Source organism: Oncorhynchus masou, chromosome 31, assembly GCF_036934945.1.
Source record: "Oncorhynchus masou masou isolate Uvic2021 chromosome 31, UVic_Omas_1.1, whole genome shotgun sequence".
In the NCBI taxonomy this organism is placed as follows: domain Eukaryota; kingdom Metazoa; phylum Chordata; class Actinopteri; order Salmoniformes; family Salmonidae; genus Oncorhynchus; species Oncorhynchus masou.
Genome location: NC_088242.1, coordinates 31942118 through 31964480, shown reverse-complemented (window position 1 = coordinate 31964480; position 22363 = coordinate 31942118). Strand labels below are relative to the sequence as shown.

General features: G+C 43.8%; 1 protein-coding gene across 2 annotated transcripts; it reads left to right on the top strand.

Moving 5' to 3' along the window:
* The first annotated feature begins 14770 nt into the window (after positions 1-14770).
* LOC135523802 (uncharacterized) lies at positions 14771-20132 on the top strand. Of its 2 annotated transcripts, none has more exons than XM_064950719.1 (5): positions 14771-14876; positions 17735-18255; positions 18511-18711; positions 18783-18912; positions 19052-20132. In XM_064950719.1, exons 2-5 carry the CDS (start codon positions 17865-17867, stop codon positions 19542-19544), a joined length of 1215 nt encoding a protein of 404 aa, XP_064806791.1. In that variant the 5' UTR covers positions 14771-14876; positions 17735-17864; the 3' UTR covers positions 19545-20132. The 2 variants fall into 2 exon arrangements, with proteins under 2 accessions (XP_064806791.1, XP_064806792.1); XM_064950720.1 differs by having other exon boundaries at positions 14771-14915.
* Positions 20133-22363: the final 2231 nt, after the last annotated feature.

Genomic DNA, 22363 nt, shown 5'->3' with positions numbered 1-22363 from the left:
GCGCCTCCAGATAGCCTGACAGTGCTACTAAACATTGAGGATCTGGTAGTGCCAGAAAAAATGTTAGGCTTGAGTATATGAGTTACTGTGTGCGAGTTTATGTTCCCGAAACCATTATGTTGCTATAACTCTCAAAGGTTTGGGTGTGTGGTGGCACTGTGTAAAGGCAAAAGGAGATGTGTGAACTAGGGGGGGGAAACATGCACATGGGGAATGTGGAGACGATATAAGGTTCAAGTGCTGTAACTGTGGGGGCGCCCATAGTGTGGCATATGGGTGTTGTGCCGTGACAAAAAGACAGGTGGAAGTGCAGCAGGTGAGGGAGTGTAAAATATTGTATGCAGAAGCAGTGAAGGTAGTTCAAGCAGAAACAAGCAGGGCACCTAGAAGAGCAGGTATTCCAGGGCAGGTCGGGATGCAGGTTTGGCGTAATGTAGGTGATGGGGGGGGTCACCTTGGGGTCATGATAGGGGCTGCACGAAATGTTTGATGTATTATAATAATTGATTATGTTTATGTTGAAAGCGCCTCAAGGCTAAAAGAGATTAGACACAGAACCCTGCAGGGGAGTGAAAGAGATATTAGACAAGTCAGACATACCACTATAAAGCAACTTGGGGAGTGGAAAATTACTGCTGAGCCCTTGGTCTCATGAGTAGAAGGTGTTGACGTAGGCAGTTGCATCACTCGGGGTTGACTGCAAGCATATTAAAGCAACTTGGACCCTTTCCTATTTCGCTGAACTTACTTGGAAACATGTGTACTATGTTCCCGTTGTCAACTTCGGTCTGCAATTGCATTAATAAAGGTTTCTGATTGATTTACTTAAAGATATTGTCTGATTGCTGATTTCACCAATAAGCAAATGATTGACAAGGAACAAGGAACCTACCCCAACATGGGGAGCAGAATGGGGGAGAACACAAGACTGGTAGTAGACATGAGGAAGGTTGTTGCATTTGTGACAGCAGCAATCAATTACACCGAATTTCTTTTTACAATCTAAGACTAAAAAGATACAGATCATAGTGGAGCAGGTAGCGAAGTATCTTGGGATCACATGACTTACTGTCACGCCCTAACCTTAAAGCTTTTTATGTCTCTATTTTGGTTTGACCAGGGTGTGATTTGGGTGGGCATTCTATGTTCCTTTTTCTATGTTTTTGTATTTCTTTGTTTTGGCCCAGGTATGGTTCTCAATCAGGGACAGCTGTCTATTGTTGTCTCTGATTGGGAACCATACTTAGGTAGCTTTTTTCCTTATAGGGTTTTTGTGGGTAGTTATTTTCTGTTTTGTGTTTCTGCACCTGAGAGGACTGTTTCGGTTTTCGTTCAGTCTCTGTGTCATTTAGTGGTCAGCTGTAATAAAAGTATGAACACTTCCCGCTCTGCCCTTTGGTCCACACCTTCTTCAACAGACGATCGTTACACTTACAGGGGAAAATGTACAGGATGACCTCAATAGGATTGGGAATCAGTTCAGCCGGGAATCAGGTATTGGTTCATTTTCATCGTGGTGTTAATCCTTCAATGGAATGCCAGAAGTCTGACGGCTAATGGGCAAGAGTTCAAGCAGTTTATTGAAAAGTTACCAGCCAAACCTGATGTGATATGTCTCCAGGAGACATGGTTTAAACCTACTCTAGATTTTTTAATACAAGGTTATGTTTCAGTCCTTAGAGATGGGGAGGGTGTGTTACCTTTTTATAGAGGGAGTTGAACTAGAGTACATAGTGATAGAGGTGTGGCTGGTTGGGGGGGGGGGGATCTGGTAATAGTGAACTTTTAAGAGACTAGAGTTGATGACCCTTGGGAGTGTGAAAGGTGACAATAGGAGACGGGTAATGGTGTTGGGAATTTAATACTCATAGTATGCTCTAGGGAGGGTTACGGGCTGATGTAAATGGACAAGTGTTGGAGGAACTACTTGATCTGCTCTGGATCTTTCTATGATCTCAAGTTCAACGGCAGAAAGATGTAGTTGGGAGGTTTTGGAGGAATCTAGAGGGGGGTAGTGATCACTATCATGTGTACTGTAGGATTGAGGGTGGAAGATTCAGTCGGCGATTGATATTTGGGAAAGCAGAGTGGGGTCAGTTTCAAAAGTTGAGTGAACAAGAGCCGTCTCAGGTTGATCTCAATTCAGATATAGAAACAGTGAATGATGGAGTAAGAGGAGCAATAGTAGGGGTCGCAAAGCAGGTGATTCCTATGGGTACGGGGGGGCGAAAGAGTAAAGCAGTTCCCTGGTGGACTGAAGAGTGTAGCGAAGCTATGAAGAGTAGGAACAGGGCTTTCAGAATGTTTAAAAAGTCCCATAATTACCAGCGACAGTTTAAAAAAGCACAAGCTGTAGTAAGAAGGTTCATTAGGACAACTAAGCGGGAGTGTTGGTACCTGTTCTGTGGAAACATACGCAGGACCACTCCTGTGGGAGAGGTATGGGGGAGGAGTGGGGTCAGATTAGATTGGGCTATACCTGTGTTGAAAAGTGGTGAGATATGGAGAAGGCAAAGATGTTAGCCCAGTCATTTGTGAAGGTGCACAGCTCAAATAATCTGGCAGAATAAGAGAGAGGGTCAGAGGAGAACATATGGGGGTCCTAGGTCAGAGAGGAATGGTGGAGGATGCATTGAATGCACCTTTTACGTTGGCTGAGATGAAGCGAGCATTAGCTAAAGCTGGGGTAACGCCTCCTGGGAAGGATGAGATGTGTTATATCATGATGGCTCATCTCAGTGACACTGCAATGGGGAAAGCAATTGGGCCTTTATCATAAGACGTGGCAGGAAGGGAAACCGCCTGGGAGTTGGAAGCAGGCTGTAGTGGTGCCGCTACGGAAACCTGGGAAAGTCCCTGCTAGTCCGTCAAGCTATAGGCCGATAGCGTTGACATCTCGCGTATGGAAAGGACGATAACGGAATGACTGACTTACTTTCTGTCGCGTAGAGGACTAATGTCACCAAATCAAAGTGGGTTCAGGAAAGCCAGGGGAACAATGGATCCTGTACTGTGCCTTGAGTCAGTCATATGGAAGGCACAGGCAAATAAGGAGGTGGGGGTAGCCGTCTTTGATGTATAGGAGGCCTATGATGTGGAAGGAAGGCTAGCTTATCAAGCTGGATATCATTGGGGTTGGAGGAAGGGTTTTTAACTGGATAAAGGTTTTTCTTTTTGGGTGATCAATACAAGTGAGGGTGTGGAGTGCTATGTCTGAAAGCTATGAGGTAGATAATGGTACCCCACAGGAAAGTGTCATTAGTCCTTTGTTGTTCTCCATTATGATTGACAGTGTATTCTCCCAGGTGATCACCTGATATTGGGAGGTCATTGTTTGCAGATGACGAGGCACTGTGAAAGAGAGGGAAAAATATTACCCGTACAGTCAGGAGAGTTCAAGAAGCGATCAGTAAAGTCGAGCAGTGGTCCCTCAAGTGGGGCTTTAAGTTTTCAGTTGAGAATTTTTTTTTTCTAGAAGGAAGGTTGGGGAGTAAATATACTGTACGGAAGGAATCTGCAGAGGGTGGGAGGGGTTTAGGTTACTGGAGTTTTTGTTTTGACACTCGAATGACATGGGTGGAGAATATTAACAGAGTAGTTTTGGGTGGATAGGCAATGGCATGGTGAGAGAGATGGGGTTGTTTTGGAGGGAGTTTAGCCCCTCTATGGTTCTTCCTGCTATTGAAAGGGGTTCACCTAGGGGTCATGATAGGGGCTGTCTGGTATGTTTGATGTATTATAATAATTGATTATGTTTATGTTGTATTAATAGAAGGGGAGGGTTTATAAGACCCCGCCCTCCTTACATTTATAGGGTCCTATACTACAGATTAACAATATATATTAATTATAGAGATTTAGTTTTGTTCCACAGTTGTTTTCTAGTCTCTTTGCTCTTATAAAGAGACCCCTCTGAGAAATGTGATTGTGAAGACCTCTGCAGGGGAGTGTAAGAGATAAGAGATTAGTCAGAAATTCCACTATAAATCAACTTGGATTTACTGCTAAGCTTTTTGATAGCTATATAAATGAGCTTTAGTGTTGAGTAGACATGGTTTTGGTCTCATGAGTAAAAGATAATGACGTAGGCAGTGACATTACTAGGGCTGGATTTGGGGTTTAATAAAAAACACTTGGGACCTTTTCTTTGATGCAGAACTTACTCGGAAACATGCATTATATTTCTGTTGTCAACTTCTGTCTGCAATTACATTAATAAAGGTTTTGAATGATTTCATTAAAGATCTTGTCATACTGCTAATTTCATCAATGAGCCAATGATTGACAAAGAACAAGGAAACAAAACCCAACACTATTCCACCTTGGTTGCTCCCTCAGCCAGTGATATATCTGGAGTTGCTTGAGAGGATCAGAGCTGTTGAGGAAGGAGTAGGTTCAGTTTTAAGTGACCATTTAAGAACACAATACTAAGATTTCTGGAATATATTCACAGATGGATCTAAGGACTGTAAAACTGGGAGGACAGGTGCAGCTTTTAGTGTTCCTGAGTCAAAGGTGGCAGTGACAAAAAGAGCAACTGATAATTTATGTTTGCACAATGGAGTTGATGGCCATACTCTGGGCTGCAGAGTGGGTGGAGGAGGTGTGGCTAGACAGGTTAGTCATCTGCTCTGACTCCTGTGCAGCACTGATGAGCTTAAATTAATTTGTGTCTCGGAGCAGACAGGGTGTATTGTATGCGGTTTTGCAGTGCTTGTGTAGGATGAGACAGATGGGGGGGTATTTGTGATGTTCCTCTGCGTACCAGCTCATGTGGGAGTAGAGGGGAATGAGGAAGTGGATGTTAACACCAAGCAGGCTCTTAAGTATATTTAAAACCAAATACTTTTAGGCTTATAGTCAAGTAGTATTTTACTGGTGTCATGACTGGCCTGTTCGGGTCAGGTTACAGTGGACCACATTCCTACAAGAGACATCTCTCATACCTGCCAGAGGGGGAGAGATCCAGAGGTATGGAGGTGTTTTTTTTTCTGACACCTCACACCCATTGTAAATCTTAAGGCAGCAGACCAAATCCCTTTGTCCTCTCAATGTGGATGAAGGGAATGTATGATGGGCCTATGGAGAACCTACCTCAGAACAGTAACATGCAATAAATGGACTGTGGGACAATATGTTTCATCAGCCAAAATGGTAGTAATGACAATTAATGAAATAAGAAAATGAATGCAGTTTTTGTTATGTTATTAAAAGTTAAATGATGACGTTTTAACGAAAACATTGTACCAATATGTACCTGATGTTTGCATACTGTACGTTGTGTGGAAAATGTACTGATCAAAGTGAATGTTTTTAGTCGTCTAAGTTGGATCTGAGTAAAATCCAGACCTTTCCTCGTAACTAGTTACGCCCAGAGAACTTGCCCTAAAGGCGGAAATGCCCATTTCTGACCCGAGGGGTATAAGAATTAACATATCAGACTTGGTGGCCACCAGCTGCAGTCAACGTCCGATTAGTTGTAAACCCCAAAATGCAACACGAGGTTGAAGAAGACAAAGGAATGTCTTAATCTATGCTACAAATGAGTAGCTGTGTCTAAGAGGGTGAATTGAAGCAGGACCACCCGGTTACCACTCTCCAAGGAATCGTGTGTCTCCACTGCTTTCATTCCTACACTGGAGCCCTGAGCTACACGGCTGACCGTACTCAGAAGACCCCCTTTCAGAACAAGGGCAAGGAAACAGACCGCTAACAGAAAGGACGCCGACATTGTGTGGACTATCAGAGAGTTACACCCGGTAACAACAGAAGTATTGCCATCGGAGGAGAAGTCGGAACTTGGTCCACAAGGAGATACCCCATCGGAGACCTTCGACACGTAATTACATCATTATATTCTGACCCATAAGAGTGGCAGTTCGGGGCAAGGTTAGGGTTAAACTTAGCATAGTTTACAAATGTGCCCAAGTGTGCTATTCTCTTGTGCACTCTCTCTCTCTCTCGCTCTCTTTTTAAATCCCCATTTTGTGTACACGTGTCATATTGTGTTGGCCCACTAGGGACCTGTTTCATTGTACTAAGTTCTAATCAATAGCCTAGAATGTGTGCTTGTGTATGTGTATCTTTTATATGAGCATTTTAGCTTGTTAGTAAATAAATAATCAACTCAATTGGTGTGGTACGGACTTATTTAGTGGGACAGATTGTGCAGATTCCCGGATTATGCGATGTCCAGGATGAGACTGTAGAGGAAATTAATGAATTAGCGGCGGTTGTAAAATCGATATTCTGATATTCTTTGAGTTAATTTGGGAAATAGAAACTCAATAAAACCAAACTTTCCCATGGTGCCCCAGGTTACTGAGTTAATAATTGCCTAATTATTTGAATCACGTAATTATAAACAGTTAATCATTCGATGAACGGCAGTCCTCACATGGATCAAATCAAATCAAATCAAATTTTATTTGTCACATACACATGGTTAGCAGATGTTAATGCGAGTGTAGCGAAATGCTTGTGCTTCTAGTTCCGACAATGCAGTAATAACCAACAAGTAATCTAACTAACAATTCCTAAACTACTGTCTTATACACAGTGTAAGGGGATAAAGAATATGTACATAAGGATATATGAATGAGTGATGGTACAGAGCAGCATAGGCAAGATACAGTAGATGGTATCGAGTACAGTATATATATATGAGATGAGTATGTAAACAAAGTGGCATAGTTAAAGTGGCTAGTGATACATGTATTACATAAGGATGCAGTCAATGATATAGAGTACAGTATATACGTATGCATATGAGATGAATAATGTAGGGTAAGTAACATTATATAAGGTAGCATTGTTTAAAGTGGATAGTGATATATTTACATCATTTCCCATCAATTCCCATTATTAAAGTGGCTGGAGTTGTGTCAGTGTGTTGGCAGCAGCCACTCAATGTTAGTGGTGGCTGTTTAACAGTCTGATGGCCTTGAGATAGAAGCTGTTTTTCAGTCTCTCGGTCCCAGCTTTGATGCACCTGTACTGACCTCGCCTTCTGGATGATAGCGGGGTGAACAGGCAGTGGCTCGGGTGGTTGATGTCCTTGATGATCTTTATGGCCTTCCTGTAACATCGGGTGGTGTAGGTGTCCTGGAGGGCAGGTAGTTTGCCCCCGGTGATGCGTTGTGCAGACCTCACTACCCTCTGGAGAGCCTTACGGTTGAGGGCGGAGCAGTTGCCGTACCAGGCGGTGATACAGCCCGCCAGGATGCTCTCGATTGTGCATCTGTAGAAGTTTGTGAGTGCTTTTGGTGACAAGCCGAATTTCTTCAGCCTCCTGAGGTTGAAGAGGCGCTGCTGCGCCTTCATCACGATGCTGTCTGTGTGAGTGGACCAATTCAGTTTGTCTGTGATGTGTATGCCGAGGAACTTAAAACTTGCTACTCTCTCCACTACTGTTCCATCGATGTGGATAGGGGGGTGTTCCCTCTGCTGTTTCCTGAAGTCTACAATCATCTCCTTAGTTTTGTTGACGTTGAGTGTGAGGTTATTTTCCTGACACCACACTCCGAGGGCCCTCACCTTCTCCCTGTAGGCCGTCTCGTCGTTGTTGGTAATCAAGCCTACCACTGTTGTGTCGTCCGCAAACTTGATGATTGAGTTGGAGGCGTGCGTGGCCACGCAGTCGTGGTTGAACAGGGAGTACAGGAGAGGGCTCAGAACACACCCTTGTGGGGCCCCAGTGTTGAGGATCAGCGGGGAGGAGATGTTGTTACCTACCCTCACCACCTGGGGGCGGCCCGTCAGGAAGTCCAGTACCCAGTTGCACAAGGCGGGGTCGAGACCCAGGGTCTCGAGCTTGATGACGAGCTTGGAGGGTACTATGGTGTTGAATGCCGAGCTGTAGTCGATGAACAGCATTCTCACATAGGTATTCCTCTTGTCCAGATGGGTTAGGGCAGTGTGCAGTGTGGTTGAGATTGCATCGTCTGTGGACCCATTTGAGCGGTAAGCAAATTGGAGTGGGTCTAGGGTATCAGGTAGGGTGGAGGTGATATGGTCCTTGACTAGTCTCTCAAAGCACTTCATGATGACGGAAGTGAGTGCTACGGGGCGGTAGTCGTTTAGTTCAGTTACCTTAGCTTTCTTGGGAACAGGAACAATGGTGGCCCTCTTGAAGCATGTGGGAACAGCAGACTGGTATAGGGATTGATTGAATATGTCCGTAAACACACCAGCCAGCTGGTCTGCGCATGCTCTGAGGGCGCGGCTGGGGATGCCGTCTGGGCCTGCAGCCTTGCGAGGGTTAACACGTTTAAATGTTTTACTCACCTCGGCTGCAGTGAAGGAGAGACCGCATTTTTCCGTTGCAGGCAGTGTCAGTGGCACTGTATTGTCCTCAAAGCGGGCAAAAAAGTTATTTAGTCTGCCTGGGAGCAAGACATCCTGGTCCGTGACAGCAAAATGGAGTCGTGGTCAGCTTTTCCGAAAGGGGGGCGGGGCAGGGCCTTATATGCGTCGCGGAAGTTAGAGTAACAGTGATCCAAGGTTTTTCCGCCCCTGGTTGCGCACTCGATATGCTGATAAAATTTAGGGAGTCTTGTTTTCAGATTAGCCTCGTTAAAATCCCCAACAACAATGAGTGCAATCCAACGTCACGACACTGGGTGACTTTTACTTGAGTCATTTTCTATTAAGGTATCTTTACTTTTGTACAACAATTTGGTACATTTTCCACCTCTGAGAGAGTGGTAGAGGAAGATGGGTACAGGGTGAGGGATCCTGAGATGATTCCTGTGGGTAGGCAGAGACTAATCAAGTGTGTTGGGAAGAATATGTACTTTCAGAAAGGTGGGTTTCTAGGCATTCATAGCTATGGTTGTCAATTGTACTGCAGAAATGGATGGAAAGTCCCAGAAAACAGAGGATGTGGTGGCAGCGGCAGAGAAACACTTGAGATAGCGAGGTTTTATGACAGAGCAGTTGCAGGGGGTGTTGAGTGGTGGTGTTACGTTCGTCTGGAGTAGGATTAGATTGGGTAAATAGTGGAATGGGGTTGTGTGAGTGTTGTGTGCCTGCACGTTGTGACTACTTTTTACCAGTAGGCTATTTAGATTATGGAAACCCCTACAAAAGTAAGTGGACACCCTTACAAATTAGTAGATTCGGCTATTTCAGCCACACCCTTTGCTGACAGGTGTACAAAATCGGGCATACAGCCGTGCAATCTCCATAGACAAACATTGACCATAGAATGGCGTTACTGAAGAGCTCACTGACTTTCAATGTGGCACCGTCATAGGATGCCACCATACCAACAAGTCAGTTCATAAAATGTCAGCCCAGATAGAGCTGCCCCAGTCAACTGAAGTGCTGTTATTGTGGAGTGGAAATGTCTAGGAGCAACAACGGCTCAGCCGTGGAGTGGTAGGCCACACAAGCTCACAGAACGAGACCGCTGAAGTGCAAAGTGTGTAAAAATGATCTGTCCTCGGTTGCAACAGTCACAACAAAGTTCCAAACTGCCGCTGGAAGCAACGTCAGCACAATAACTGTTTGTCTGGAGCTTCATGAAATGTGTTTCCATGGTCGAGCAGCCGCACACAAGCCTAAGCTCACCATGTGCAAAGCCAAGCGTGAGTGGTGTAAAGCTCGCTGCCATTGGACTCTGGAGATGGAAATGCATTATCTGAAATGATGAATCAAGCTTCACCATCTGGCAGTCCCACGATTGAATCTGGGTTTGGCGGATGCCAGGAGAACGCTACCTGCCCGAATGCATTGTGCCAACTGTAAAGTTTGGTGGAGGAGGAATAATGGTCTGGGGCTGTTTTTCCTGGTTCGGGCTTGGTCACTTAGTTCCAGTGAAGGGAAATCTTAACGCTACAGCATACAATGGCATTCTAGATGATTCTGTGCTTCCAATTTTCTGGCAACAGTTTGGGAAAGGCCCTTTCCTGTGTCAGCATGACAATGCAGCATCTAGTGTAAAGCCTTCCCAGAAGAGTGGAGGCAGTTATAGCAGCAAAGGGGGGACCAACTCCATATTAATGCCCATGATTTTGGAATGAGATGTTTGACGAGCAGGTGTTCACATACTTTTGGTCATGTAGTGTATCTCCAACCCTTTTCTCATAAAACATACTAACTCACTAGAACTAACATAAAGGCTACAAAGCACTGGAAAACGACTTTAGGCGCACTAGAGCCTTTAGATAAATTCTCTCAGTGATGGTTTAAAGTAATCTCCCTCACATGCTTGCATCTGTTCTGGAAAAACTCCACAATGAAACTGACATTAAAAGCAGAGAATGATACATTTGCATCTGTTGGCCAGTCAAGTAGACTTAATTTCTATGCCATTGTAGGCTACTGTAGCCTACCATTTGATACAATAAACATGTTGAAATGACGATATCACTGGAGTTATTGCGAATCAATTTGTGCCACTTTTGTAGCCTACCAGGAGCTGGCAAATGGATTTAATAAATAGCCTATAGCTTCAGTTTGTTGTGGCCTTATGTTGTTATGCAATGGCCATGTTTAGTTAATTAAATTGTAATTTATCAATCGTGATCATGGTCACAACTCTATTGCAAATGTATCAATCTCCATATTTAATGTCAGTTTCATTGTGGATTTTTCTATGAAATTAGATGTTGGCCAATCAGGGGCTATAGGCTACCTGCAGCTACCTGTTGAATTGCAATTATAAACTCTGATTTAGATTAGAATAGACCATCTATAACGTTTTTTAGTCTTAACATCTGGCACATATTGGGCTCCCGAGTGGCGCAGTGGTCTAAGGCACTGCATCTCAGTGCTAGAGGCATCACTACAGACCTTGGTTCTATTTCAGGCTGTATCACAGCCAGCTGTGATTGGGAGTCCCATCGGGCGGCGTACAATTGGCCCAGCTTAGTCTGGGTTAGGGTTTGGCCGGGGTAGGTTGTCATTGTAAATAAGAATTTGTTCTTAACTGACTTGCCTAGTTAAATAAACATAACAAAGGCATAATTTCTTGGAAATAGCCAAACTTCATGCAAGTGTTTCTTACACAGAGATTGAGATCCTCTATCCAATTTTCATCACTCAAACTCTCCCCTAGGATTGTTCTATAGTCATGCACATGCGCAAATGGGATTTATTTTCAATTATAAACTGGGTCATTCAATCCCTGAATGCTGATTGGCTGAATGCAGTGTACCAGGGGTATGACAAAATATTTAGTTTTACTGTTGTAATTACTTTGGTAACCAGTTTATGTTTGCTGCAATAAGATACCTTTGGTGGTGGTATAGAGCAAATAGCGTATACCACGGTTACGGGTTGTGTCCTAAGAACAGCCCTTAGCCGTGGTATAATGGCCATATAGCACACCTCCTTGGGTCTTATTGCTTAATCATAGCAGTCAAAACAAGTTAAATCGACATCCATTGATGGAAAATGATCTGTCGAGTTTAATAAGGGCAAATGATCTTTTCTCTTGGGACATATTCTTAAACTCGCAAGAATTATTATTTTGATGGATGTTTGTTTGTCAGGCCTTCATTTTAGGACAACCTGAGGCTCTCCTCAACTCCGGGGCCTGTTTAGGTGTAAGTCACTGATGTCCAGGTTGTACTGCAGTATCCATGGGACCATGATGGTTCGTGGTAGGAGCAAGTCTTATGTCAGGCCCTGGGGTGTATCTGAAGTTTTTCCAAAGGCCCAAATCTAATCCTCCTCATTTTAGATCGGTATGTAGAAGTTTCCATGCAAATCTTACAATGACATCAATGGATGAGTTTGGGGAAAAGGTCTGTGGGTGAGGCAATCTTATATTAGGATCCCTACAAATGGTAGGCCTACAATAGGTGTTTATAACTCCATGTTTCCTGGTAATTTCTGTTCCTTTTCCCTATTTGGAAACGTCTGATCAGGACAGGATGCGTTATGGAGGCAGACAGTGTTCCTCTTCAATATGGCGTGTCTCACATTGTACAGATAATCCTCTCTCAAAACAACGTGAGTAATCCGAGAGCCACGCTGAATAACATTATGTACAGGTTTAGTGCGTCACTCTCTCACTGGCCCTCAGTCTCATTTTTCAATGAAAGAGGGAGTTATCTCATGTTACTGGTATGATTTGCTGTTTAACATGTTTTTTTCTTGACGATAGTGCCACCTAGAGTGAGGACAGAAGAAGAGGAGAGAGAATTTGAATAGAAAAAAGTACAGGTCGATGTGTGTATTTACAGAAACGTAAAGCTGGGCATGATTGTGCTTGCCTGGCACAATTGAATAGTCCAAAAAGTGCACACCACATTCATTTGCCATAATTTCCCTAGTTGTCTATCTCTTCAAGCCAAAATCCAGGCCATGTCAGAGGAAGAGTTAAAGGATCTATTGATGGATGTAAAACGTCCCTTTTTCAGGACCCTGTCTTTCAAAGACAATTCGTAAAAATAGAAATAACTTCACAGATCTTCATTGTAAAGGGTTTAAATGCTGTTTCTCGTGCTTGTTCAATGAACCATAAACAATTCATGAACATGCACCTGTGGAACGGTCGTTAAGACACTAACAGCTTACAGACGATGGGCAATTAGGGGCACAGTTATGAAAACTTAGGAAACTAAAGAGGCCTTTCTACTGACTCTAAAAACACCAAAAGAAAGATGCCCAGGTTGCCTGCTCATCTGCATGAAAGTGCCTTAGGCATGCTGCAAGGAGGCATGAGGACTGCAGATGTGGCCAGGGCAATAAATTGCAATGTCCGTACTGTGATACGCCTAAGACAGCGCTACAGGGAGACAGGATGGAGAGCTGATCGTCCTCGCAGTGGCAGACCACTTGTAACAACACCTGCACAGGATCGATACATCCGAACATCACACCTGCGTGACAGGTACAGGATGGCAACAACAATGGCGATGTGTCACAGCATCATCGGACTGAGCTTGTTGTCATTGCAGGCAATCTCAACGCTGTGCGTTACAGGGAAGACATCCTCTTCCCTCATGTGGTACCCTTCCTGCAGGCTCATCCTGACCTGACCCTCCAGCATGACAATGCCAACAGCCGTGCTGCTTGTTCTGAGCGTGATTTCCTGCAAGACAGGAATGGCCATGGCCAGCGAAGAACCCAGATCTCAATACTATTGAGCAAGTCTGGGACCTGTTGGATTGGAGGGTGCGGGCTAGGGCCATTCCCCTCTGAAATGTCCGGGAACTTGCAGGTGCCTTGATGGAAGAATGGGGTAACATCTCACAGCAAGAACTGGCAAATCTGGTGCAGTCCATGAGGAGGTGATGCACTGCAGTGCTTAATGCAGCTGGTGGCCACACCAGATACTGACTGTTGCTTTTGATTTTGACCCATTATTCAATTTCTGTTAGTCACATGTCTGTGGAACTTGTTCAGTTTATGTCTCAGTTGTTGAATCTTGTAATGTTCATACAAATATTTACACATGTTAAGTTTGCTGAAAATAAATGCAGTTGACAGTGAGAGGACGTTTCTTTTTTTGCGGAGTTTAGTTAAAAGATGTCCAGGACTGATGTTCGACCTCCGACGGGCAAAGCCTTGCAGCACACAGCCACGACCAGCCGTTCCTGGAGTGCCGGACTGGTGTGTGTTCACACTGCAGGGAGATGACCACCACCAGCAATGCAGAGAGGAAGTGTTGTAGCCAGGAACCACACCAATGTGTCAGCCAGGTGGCTCACTTAAATTGGTTGGTTCTCTACAAGACCGTACTACACATGGACTACTGATGAGGTGGGTACTTCACATCACACCTGGGTTAAATAATATTTTCCTTTCAAATACTTACGCTGGGCTTGATTTAAGTCTGGCACAATGGAACCAATAGAATACAGTAGTCCCAAAAGTGCAAACACCAACCATCTGTCACTCCAGAGTCAGACAGGCTAATTCAACACTCCAAGTATTTGAAAGGGGGAAAAATACTATTTGAACCCAGGTCTGCTGCACATTGTTGGTGGGCGACATTTGAGCGCTTTAACTGTCCGGAGAACCGTAATAAATCCAATCTATGGATTCATTACAGGAGGGAGCTGCTAAAGCTGCCTTACCCACTGGATGACGAAGATGAAAACATCAGGTTGTTTTGCCACAAAGCCTACTAGCAGTACCTCACGTGGAGGTCCGGAAAACTGGACGTCAGGAGAATCAGAGACACCTACCCTGATCCTGAAGAGAAATACTTTGGGTTACAGACACCTCACTCTTTCTTTTTGTTGTTGCTTTATCTCAGATATACCTGTGCCTTGTTCTCTTGTAAATGTTCTGAAATTACACAGAGTGTAGCTGCTTTAAAAAAGGACAGGAGGATGGATAATGTTTCACTTCGACAATTGTCCATTCAATCCCCTTTGTTTTCCTTAAGGTATTTTGTCACGTATCTGGCTTGTTATTTTCCAATGTGCCATAATGACAGAGAAACCATGACTCTGGAACTTTGTGTATATTATATATATATATATATATATATATATATATAACACATTTCTGAGTTGTTTGTCATAGAACATAGAACAAAGTGTGTGCAAAAACATTACATCTCCACTATCTTTTCACAGCAAATCAGAATGAAGAAACAATGTATTGTCTGGGGTAATATTATGCTGATGAAACCGATACAAAATATCCCATTGTTCAAGACCTCTTTCAACCGGAAATCCCACACCTTCAATTGGACTGACACTCGGCAACATCCAATGAGAAGTGTCATAGATACTTGAATGATGCGTGATGTGGCCAATAGGCGCAGGGATAAAGCCGCTTTAGCGGCAGTAGAAGTAGAGCTGATTTGCAACCCGCCGAAGGAGATCTGGAGAAGAAGGAAAATGTCTCCTGTCTCACCACGCACCGTTCTAGGATCAGCTTGCTGTTAGGAAAAAGCAAAGAGCAAAGTGGTGAGTCGGAAAATCCTCACTACTTGCACTACAATGAAGGTTAGCGGCAACATTTTATTCAACCCGTTCGGAATGTGTTGTATTCTATTTAAGATCACGTCGATTAAGCCTTTCCACGGTGGCCCCACTGCGGCCTAGCCAGCCATGTTTAGGTTTCAGACAGACACAGACAATATTAATGGTTTACTTTTCACAAAACAGAATTGCGAGTGGGCTTCGTGTATAATTGCAATGGTAGCAGTTATAGTATGGACTTGTAACACTTCGGGCCCAATGTACAATCTGAGTAGTTAGCAAGGTACAGTAGCGTGTCTGATTTACAAAGGAAGTGGTTGCCCTTGCCATTTACAAGACACTAAACTAGCTTGATATCTAAGTCTGGCTAGGTTAGCGCCAAAGCAAATGCAAGGGTGACCAAAAGCCAGAGATAACACATGTGACATCAACATCAGTTATTTGCATAATGACAAAAACAAATGCTCTTATCATAAGACCATGCCATCCAGTACCTTCAGAAAGTATTCATACTCCTTGACCTTTTCCAAATTTTCTTGTGTTAAAGTGGGATTTAATTGTCAACAATCTACACAAAATACTCTGTCCAAGTGGAAGAAAAATTCTAACATTTTGTAAAAATGAGTCAATGCATGTTAGAATCACTTTTAGTAGAGATTACAGCTCCTGAGTCTTTCTGGGTAAGTCTCTTAGAGCTTACCTGGATTGCGAAACATTTAGCTCATTATTCTTTTCAAAGTTCTTTTAGCTATGTCAAATTGTTTGTTGATCAATGCTATACAACCATTTTCAGGTCTTGCCATAGATTTTCAAGCAGATTCAAGTCAAAACTGTAACTCTGCGATTCTGGAACATTCACTGTCTTTTTGGTGAGCAACTCCGGTGTAGATTTGGCCTTATGTTTTAGGTTATTGTCCTGCTGAAAGGTGAATTCATCTCCCAGTATCTGGTGGAAAGCAGACTGAACCAGGTTTACCGCCAGGATTTTGCCTGTGCTTAGCTCCATTTCTTTTTTTATCCTGATCAACTCCCCAGTCCTTAACGATTACAAGCATAATCATAACACGATGCAGCCACCACTATGCTTGAAAATATGGAGAGTGGTACTCCCGTAATGTATTGGATTTGCCCCCAATTTTCTTTTGCTCTATTACTTTAGTGCCTTGTTTTAAACAGGATGCATTATTTTGAATACTTTTATTATGTACAGGCTTCCTTGTTTTCACTCTGTCAATTAGGTTAGTATTGTGAAGTTACTATAATGTTGTTGATCCATCCTCAGTTTTCCCCTGTCACAACCATTACACTCTGTAACTGTTTTAAAGTCACAACTGGCCTCATGGTGAAATCCCTGAGCGGTTTCCTTCCTCTCCAGCAACTGAGTTAGGAAGGATGCCTGTATCTTTGTAGTGACTGGGTGTATTGATACACCATTAAAATGTGTAACTTCACCATGCTCAAAAGGATATTCAATGTCTGCTTTAAAAAAAATGTATTTGTACCCATCTACCAGTAGGTGCCCTTCTTTGCGAGTCTTTGGAAAACCTCCCTGCCCATTGTGGTTGAATCTGTGTTTGAAATTCACTGGGTCAACTGAGAGACCTTCATAATTGTATGTGTTGGGTACAGAGATGAGGTAGTCATTCGAAACCCTGTTAAACACTATTATTGCAAACGTATGTGACTTGTTAAGCACATTTTTACTCCTGAACTTAATTAGGCTTGGCATAATGGAGTTTAATACTTATTGACTCAAAACTTATCCTATTTAACTATTGCTGTACATATACTATTTTCAGATATACTACATATTCTATCCATATAATTCTATCCATTAATTGTCCATACATCCCATCACATTTATTTAATCTCTGGACTCTGACATTGTTCATCCTAATATTTCTTAAGTATTCCATTATTTAACCTTTTAGATGTGAATTGTTAGATACTGCTGCACTGTTGAGGCTAGGAACATATGCATTTCGCTACACCCACTGTAACATCTGCTAAAAATGTGTATGTGACCAATAAAATTTGATTTGAAGAACTTTCAGCTTTTTCATTTATTTATTCATTTGCAAAAATGCCAAACATAATTCCACTTTAAGGTTATGGGGTATTGTGTGTAGCCCCCCCCCAAAAAATAAAAAAATACATTTGAATAATGTTAAATTCAGGCTGTAATACAACAATATGTGGAAAAAGTCAAGGGGCACTGAAGGGAGGAGACTTTTAAGCCTTGAGACAATTGGGAAATTGTGTGTGTGCCATTCAGAGGGTGAATGCCTTTGAACTGGGTATGGTAGTAGGTGGCAGGTGCATTGGTTTGAGTGTATCAAGAACTGCAACGCTGCTGTTTGTTTTTACACTCAACAGTTTCCCGTGTGTATCAAGAATGGTCCACCACCCAAAGGACATCCAGCCAACTTGACACAACTGTAAGAAGCATTGGTGTCAATATGGGCCAGCATCCCTGTGGAACGTTTTCGACACCTTGTAGTTCATGCACTGACGAGTTGAGGCTGTTCTGAGGGGAAAAAGGGGGTGCAACTCTATTAGGAAGCTGTTCCTAATGTTTTGTACACAGTGTATATGCCATACCCATGTAATAGGCCTACCGATTTATTATTTACCAGAATACAATCTTAAATAGAAGTCATTTAAATTGTTGAATTGGAGAGGGTGGGAAAGATGATACATATATTTTCATACTACTGGTGGCAATTATTTCTAATTGGGGAATCACAGATGTTGATTTAAATGTTTTTATTGCAATATTGATGATGATAGTTACTCTGTAGACCACAGTGTTTGATGTCGGGTTTTCTTTCTCTGTCCTATAGACTTTACCCTAAACTGACCCTAGCAGTGTGTAAGCACAAAGTCATCCTACTCCTGACGCTGAGACAAATACAGAAAAGTTTGGGAGAAACTCTTCGCACTCCAAACAGTCACCCAGGAAGTAAAGAGGAAATGACATCCGAGCAGATGGAACCAAATCCCAGCCTGGCGGGGGTGGACTCCCAAGGCAACATGGTGTTTAGAGTGGTTAAACCTGTCATGGGCATCTTCCAAGTCTCCTCCGAACAGACCAACTCTGTGGGACAGAGCGCTTATCAGCAGACTATGGTCGAGGGGCTGACAGGGTTACAAGGGTTATCCAACCACCCCTCCATGGTGCTGGGGGATGGACAGAGGCAGCAGGGAATGGGGGATGTGAACCAGATGCAAACCCAGATTCAGATCCCGGCAGGCGACACCACCCAGACTCAGGCTGGTGCTCCAGACCACAACCACGTACCCCATGTTCCGTTTGCTGAGGTGTCGTCTCTCCTGGACCCCAACATGAAGAGCTCCAAGGCCCGTAAGTATCACAGCCAGAGAAGGAGGGGATTAGGCCAGGGCTGCCCCTCCTACTGGAGACCTCTCATCTTGCAGGATATTCCTGTCCTACTACTCTAACACACCTGATTCTATCTATCAGCTACTCCTCGGGACCATGATTAGCTTCCCCCCCAGTAGTTCTCCAGGAGGAAGGTTGGCCTTACCTGCTGTAGTATGGAATAAGCGGAAGATTCAACACAATTGTATCATTCATCTATTGTTCCTTTGGTACTAGGTAAGTACCTGATACCCTATGACGAGATCAAGCGTCGTCTGGAGGCTCCAGAGAAGATGTCTCTGCGTTCGCTAGCAGCCTACACCAGGGTCAGCCGCGGCCCGGCCAGCAAGAAAACGCTTCAGGAGTCTCTAAATATACTGGGCCTCACTCCTAGTACTACTACTGCTGTATCCTCCTCCTTCTCCAAGCTCACAGAGGGTAAGTGTGTGCGTGTTTGTGTGCGAGCATCTCTCGCGGTTTCTAGATTGTTAAAATGTTGTGTTTTCCAGGTGACACCAAAGCCCTGTGTAACGACATGAAGGACTTTGCCCATGACTACATGGACTTTGGAAACATGGCCAAGCAGCTTATACCAGAGACTAACACAGTTCAACACTGGTCAAAGGTCATAGAAACCAGGTAATACCAAACCCTCACCCACACCACACCTGGTTAGTGTGGTTACAGCACAGTGTTGTCATGAGTTGACTATGATCTATATGTTTTCTGTACAGTGAGACAAGCACTAACACACATTTTCCCACCCCACCTGGGATAGGAGCCACCTGGAGGCGATGAGGAAGTGTTTCCGTGACCCGGTCAACAGTGTGTTGTTCGACAACGTGACTCACGGCCTGGGCCTCGGGATGCTCGACACCGCCCTAGACATGATCACCATGGTGATTGACAAACAGATTCGCATCCTGTCCGGCGCAGCTGCAACCGATCCCGTCGACACCGGTCCTCCAATGAGACGCATCCGCCGCCGCCACCGCAAGCCTCGAGATGACGGCAACGACAAACCGCTCAGGTCAGTGGGCGGTGTTAAAGGTCAAGGGAAAGGATCGGGGAAGGGCAAAGGGAGGGGCCGAGGCAGGAAGAAGGCGCAGCTGCAGGAGTTCGGAACCCCGGTTGGTTTTGCCATGGATACAACCCAGCAGCAGGATCAAGAGCATCATCAGCCAGAGGACGTGGAAAGCAGTGTTCTAACACTTGTCTCCGTCGGTTACGAGACCATATCCAGTCGCCTCAACACCACGGTACAGCTCTGAAGATGTTTAATTGTTGAACAAACGATGCTTAACAGGAGTCAGACTTCGCTGAACATTTCCCCAATGGGGTGGCTGGGAGCAGAACAGTCTTAGTAACGTTGTGATGTGTAAACGTCACTCAGGTCTGGGCTATGGAACCCCAAACATTCAGAGGAAGACATGTAGAGGACACCGGGGGACGTTCAGGGACGTCACATAATTTTGGTTTAGTATTTTAGTTTAGTTTTTGTGCTGCAGCTGTTGCCTACTGATACACTCAATCAATGTATATGTTTATTTGTTAAGCACAGAGGTGATGATTGCAGCTTTATTAAAGTGGAAATCAATTCAAATGACAGAGAAGCGTTGATGTTGAAAAATGTAGAAATGAGTCTCAATTCGGGTCTTTGGATAAGGCCGTTGCTTTGTTTGACCTACTCATCTGGCATTGGATAGCCCAGTTGATTTCGATCATGAGTAGACCTCTTATAGCTCTCTCCATTACTGTAACATGGGGAACACATTATGCCAGTACTTAGTCAATGATTGTATGTTTATATTGAAACCTGGAGTGCTGAAATACTTGTATTAAAGCTTTAATTTTCTTAACCAAGGTAAATGTATTTATTTTTAACAGAATCAGTGTTGCAGTATGTCATCTATATCACTGAGGGAGTTTGATTAAGCTGAACCGGGGTGCACTGGGAAATGGCCTGTGACGTGACCGGGCAAAAACAGTGAGGGAGGAGCACCCTTCTGAAATCTAATAGTAATCTGTGCTGTCCCGGTCATATTGTCAACAAGGCAGCATGGTGCTTCGTTCAAAAACACGTCTTTTCCAAACAGTATATATGTGGGGCAAAAAAAGTATTTAGTCGGCCACCAATTGTGCAAGTTATCCCACTTAAAAAGCTGAGAGAGGCCTGTGATTTTCATCATAGGTACACTTCAACTATGATGGACAAAATGAGAAAAAAAAATCCAGAAAATCACATTGTAGGATTTTTAATGAATTTATTTGCAAATTATGGTGGAAAATAAGTATTTGGTCAGTAACAAAAGTTTATCTCAATACTTTGTTATATACCCTTTGTTGGCAATGACAGAGGTCAAATGTTTTATGTCAGTCTTCACAAGGTTTTCACACACTGTTGCTGGTATTTTGGCCCATTCCTCCATGCAGATCTCCTCTAGAGCAGTGATGTTTTGGGGCTGTTGCTGGGCAACACGGACTTTTAACTCCCTCCAAAGATTTTCTATGGGGTTGAGATCTGGAGACTGGCTAGGCCACTCCAGGACCTTGAAATGCTTCTTACGAAGCCACTCCTTCGTTGCCCGGGCGGTGTGTTTGGGATCATTGTCATGCTGGAAGACCCAGCCACGTTTCATCTTCAATGCCCTTGCTGATGGAAGGAGGTTTTCACTCAAAATCTCATGATACATGGCCCCATTCATTCTTTGCTTTACACGGATCAGTCGTCCTGGTCCCTTTGCAGAAAAACAGCCCCAAAGCATGATGTTTCACAGTAGGTATGGTGTTCTTTGGATGCAACTCAACATTCTTTGTCCTCCAAACACGACGAGTTGAGTTTTTACCAAAAAGTTATATTTTGGTTTCATCTGACCATATGACATTCTCCCAATCTTCTTCTGGATCATCCAAATGCTCTCCAGCAAACTTCAGACGGGTCTGGACATGTACTGGCTTAAGCAGGGGGACACGTCTGGCACTGCAGGATTTCAGTCCCTTGCGGCGAAATGTGTTACTGATGGTAGGCTTTGTTACTTTGGTCCCAGCTCTCTGCAGGTCATTCACTAGGTCCCCCCGTGTGGTTCTGGGATTTTTGCTCACCGTTCTTGTGATCATTTTGACCCCACGGGGTGAGATCTTGCGTGGAGCCCCAGATCGAGGGAGATTGTCAGTGGTCTTGTATGTCTTCCATTTCCTAATAATTGCTCCCACAGTTGATTTCTTCAAACCAAGCTGCTTACCTATTGCAGATTCAGTCTTCCCAGCCTGGTGCAGGTCTACAATTTTGTTTATGGTGTCCTTTGACAGCTCTTTGGTCTTGGCCATAGTGGAGTTTGGAGTGTGACTCTTTGAAGTTGTGGACAGGTGTCTTTTATACTGATAGCAAGTTCAAACAGGAGCCATTAATACAGGTACCGAGTGGAGAACAGAGGAGCCTCTTAAAGAAGAAGTTACAGATCTGTGAGAGCCAGAAATCTTGCTTGTTTGTAGGTGACCAAATACTTATTTTCCACCATAATTTGCAAATAAAATTAATTAAAAATCCTACAATGTGATTTTCTGGATTTTTTTTCTCATTTTGTCTGTCATAGTTGAAGTGTACCTATGATGAAAATTACAGGCCTCTCATCTTTTTAAGTGGGAGAACTTGCACAATTGGTGGCTGACTAAATACTTTTTTGCCCCACTGTATGTTATTTTCTCATGGGCAAACACTTTTGCATTAGAAAACATAGAATCTTAAGTCATTACTCCACGTGCTTGACATGCGTCACTTTGTTTTGAGACTTCTCCAAAGGGCTTTAAACGCGGTTCACGCCTGGGAGGCAGGCAAGTTGGTTTTTAAAACCAATCCAGTTTTCACCTGGGCCAGCTTAAACAAAAGAAAGGTTATTGATTGTGTACACAGATTTGCAGGTGTTTCAGCAGGCACAGCGAAGTGCTTCTGTTACTAGCTCCAACATTGCAGCTGTCCCAACATCTTACCACTGCTACACTTGGCTATCAGCGGAGCCTTGTCTGGCTGCGAAACAGTTCATTCAGCCTCATTTACTGCCTTTTAAAACATAGCTGATATGGCTGACTTGCT

Bases quoted from the DNA above. Each gene is read 5' to 3' on its own strand.
- LOC135523802 (XM_064950719.1), top strand. From the start codon at position 17,865: ATGACATCCGAGCAGATGGAACCAAATCCCAGCCTGGCGGGGGTGGAC. The intron at 18,256-18,510 runs GTAAGTATCACA...CTTTGGTACTAG, and splicing joins CATGAAGAGCTCCAAGGCCC to GTAAGTACCTGATACCCTAT. The intron at 18,913-19,051 runs GTAATACCAAAC...CACCTGGGATAG, and splicing joins TCAAAGGTCATAGAAACCAG to GAGCCACCTGGAGGCGATGA.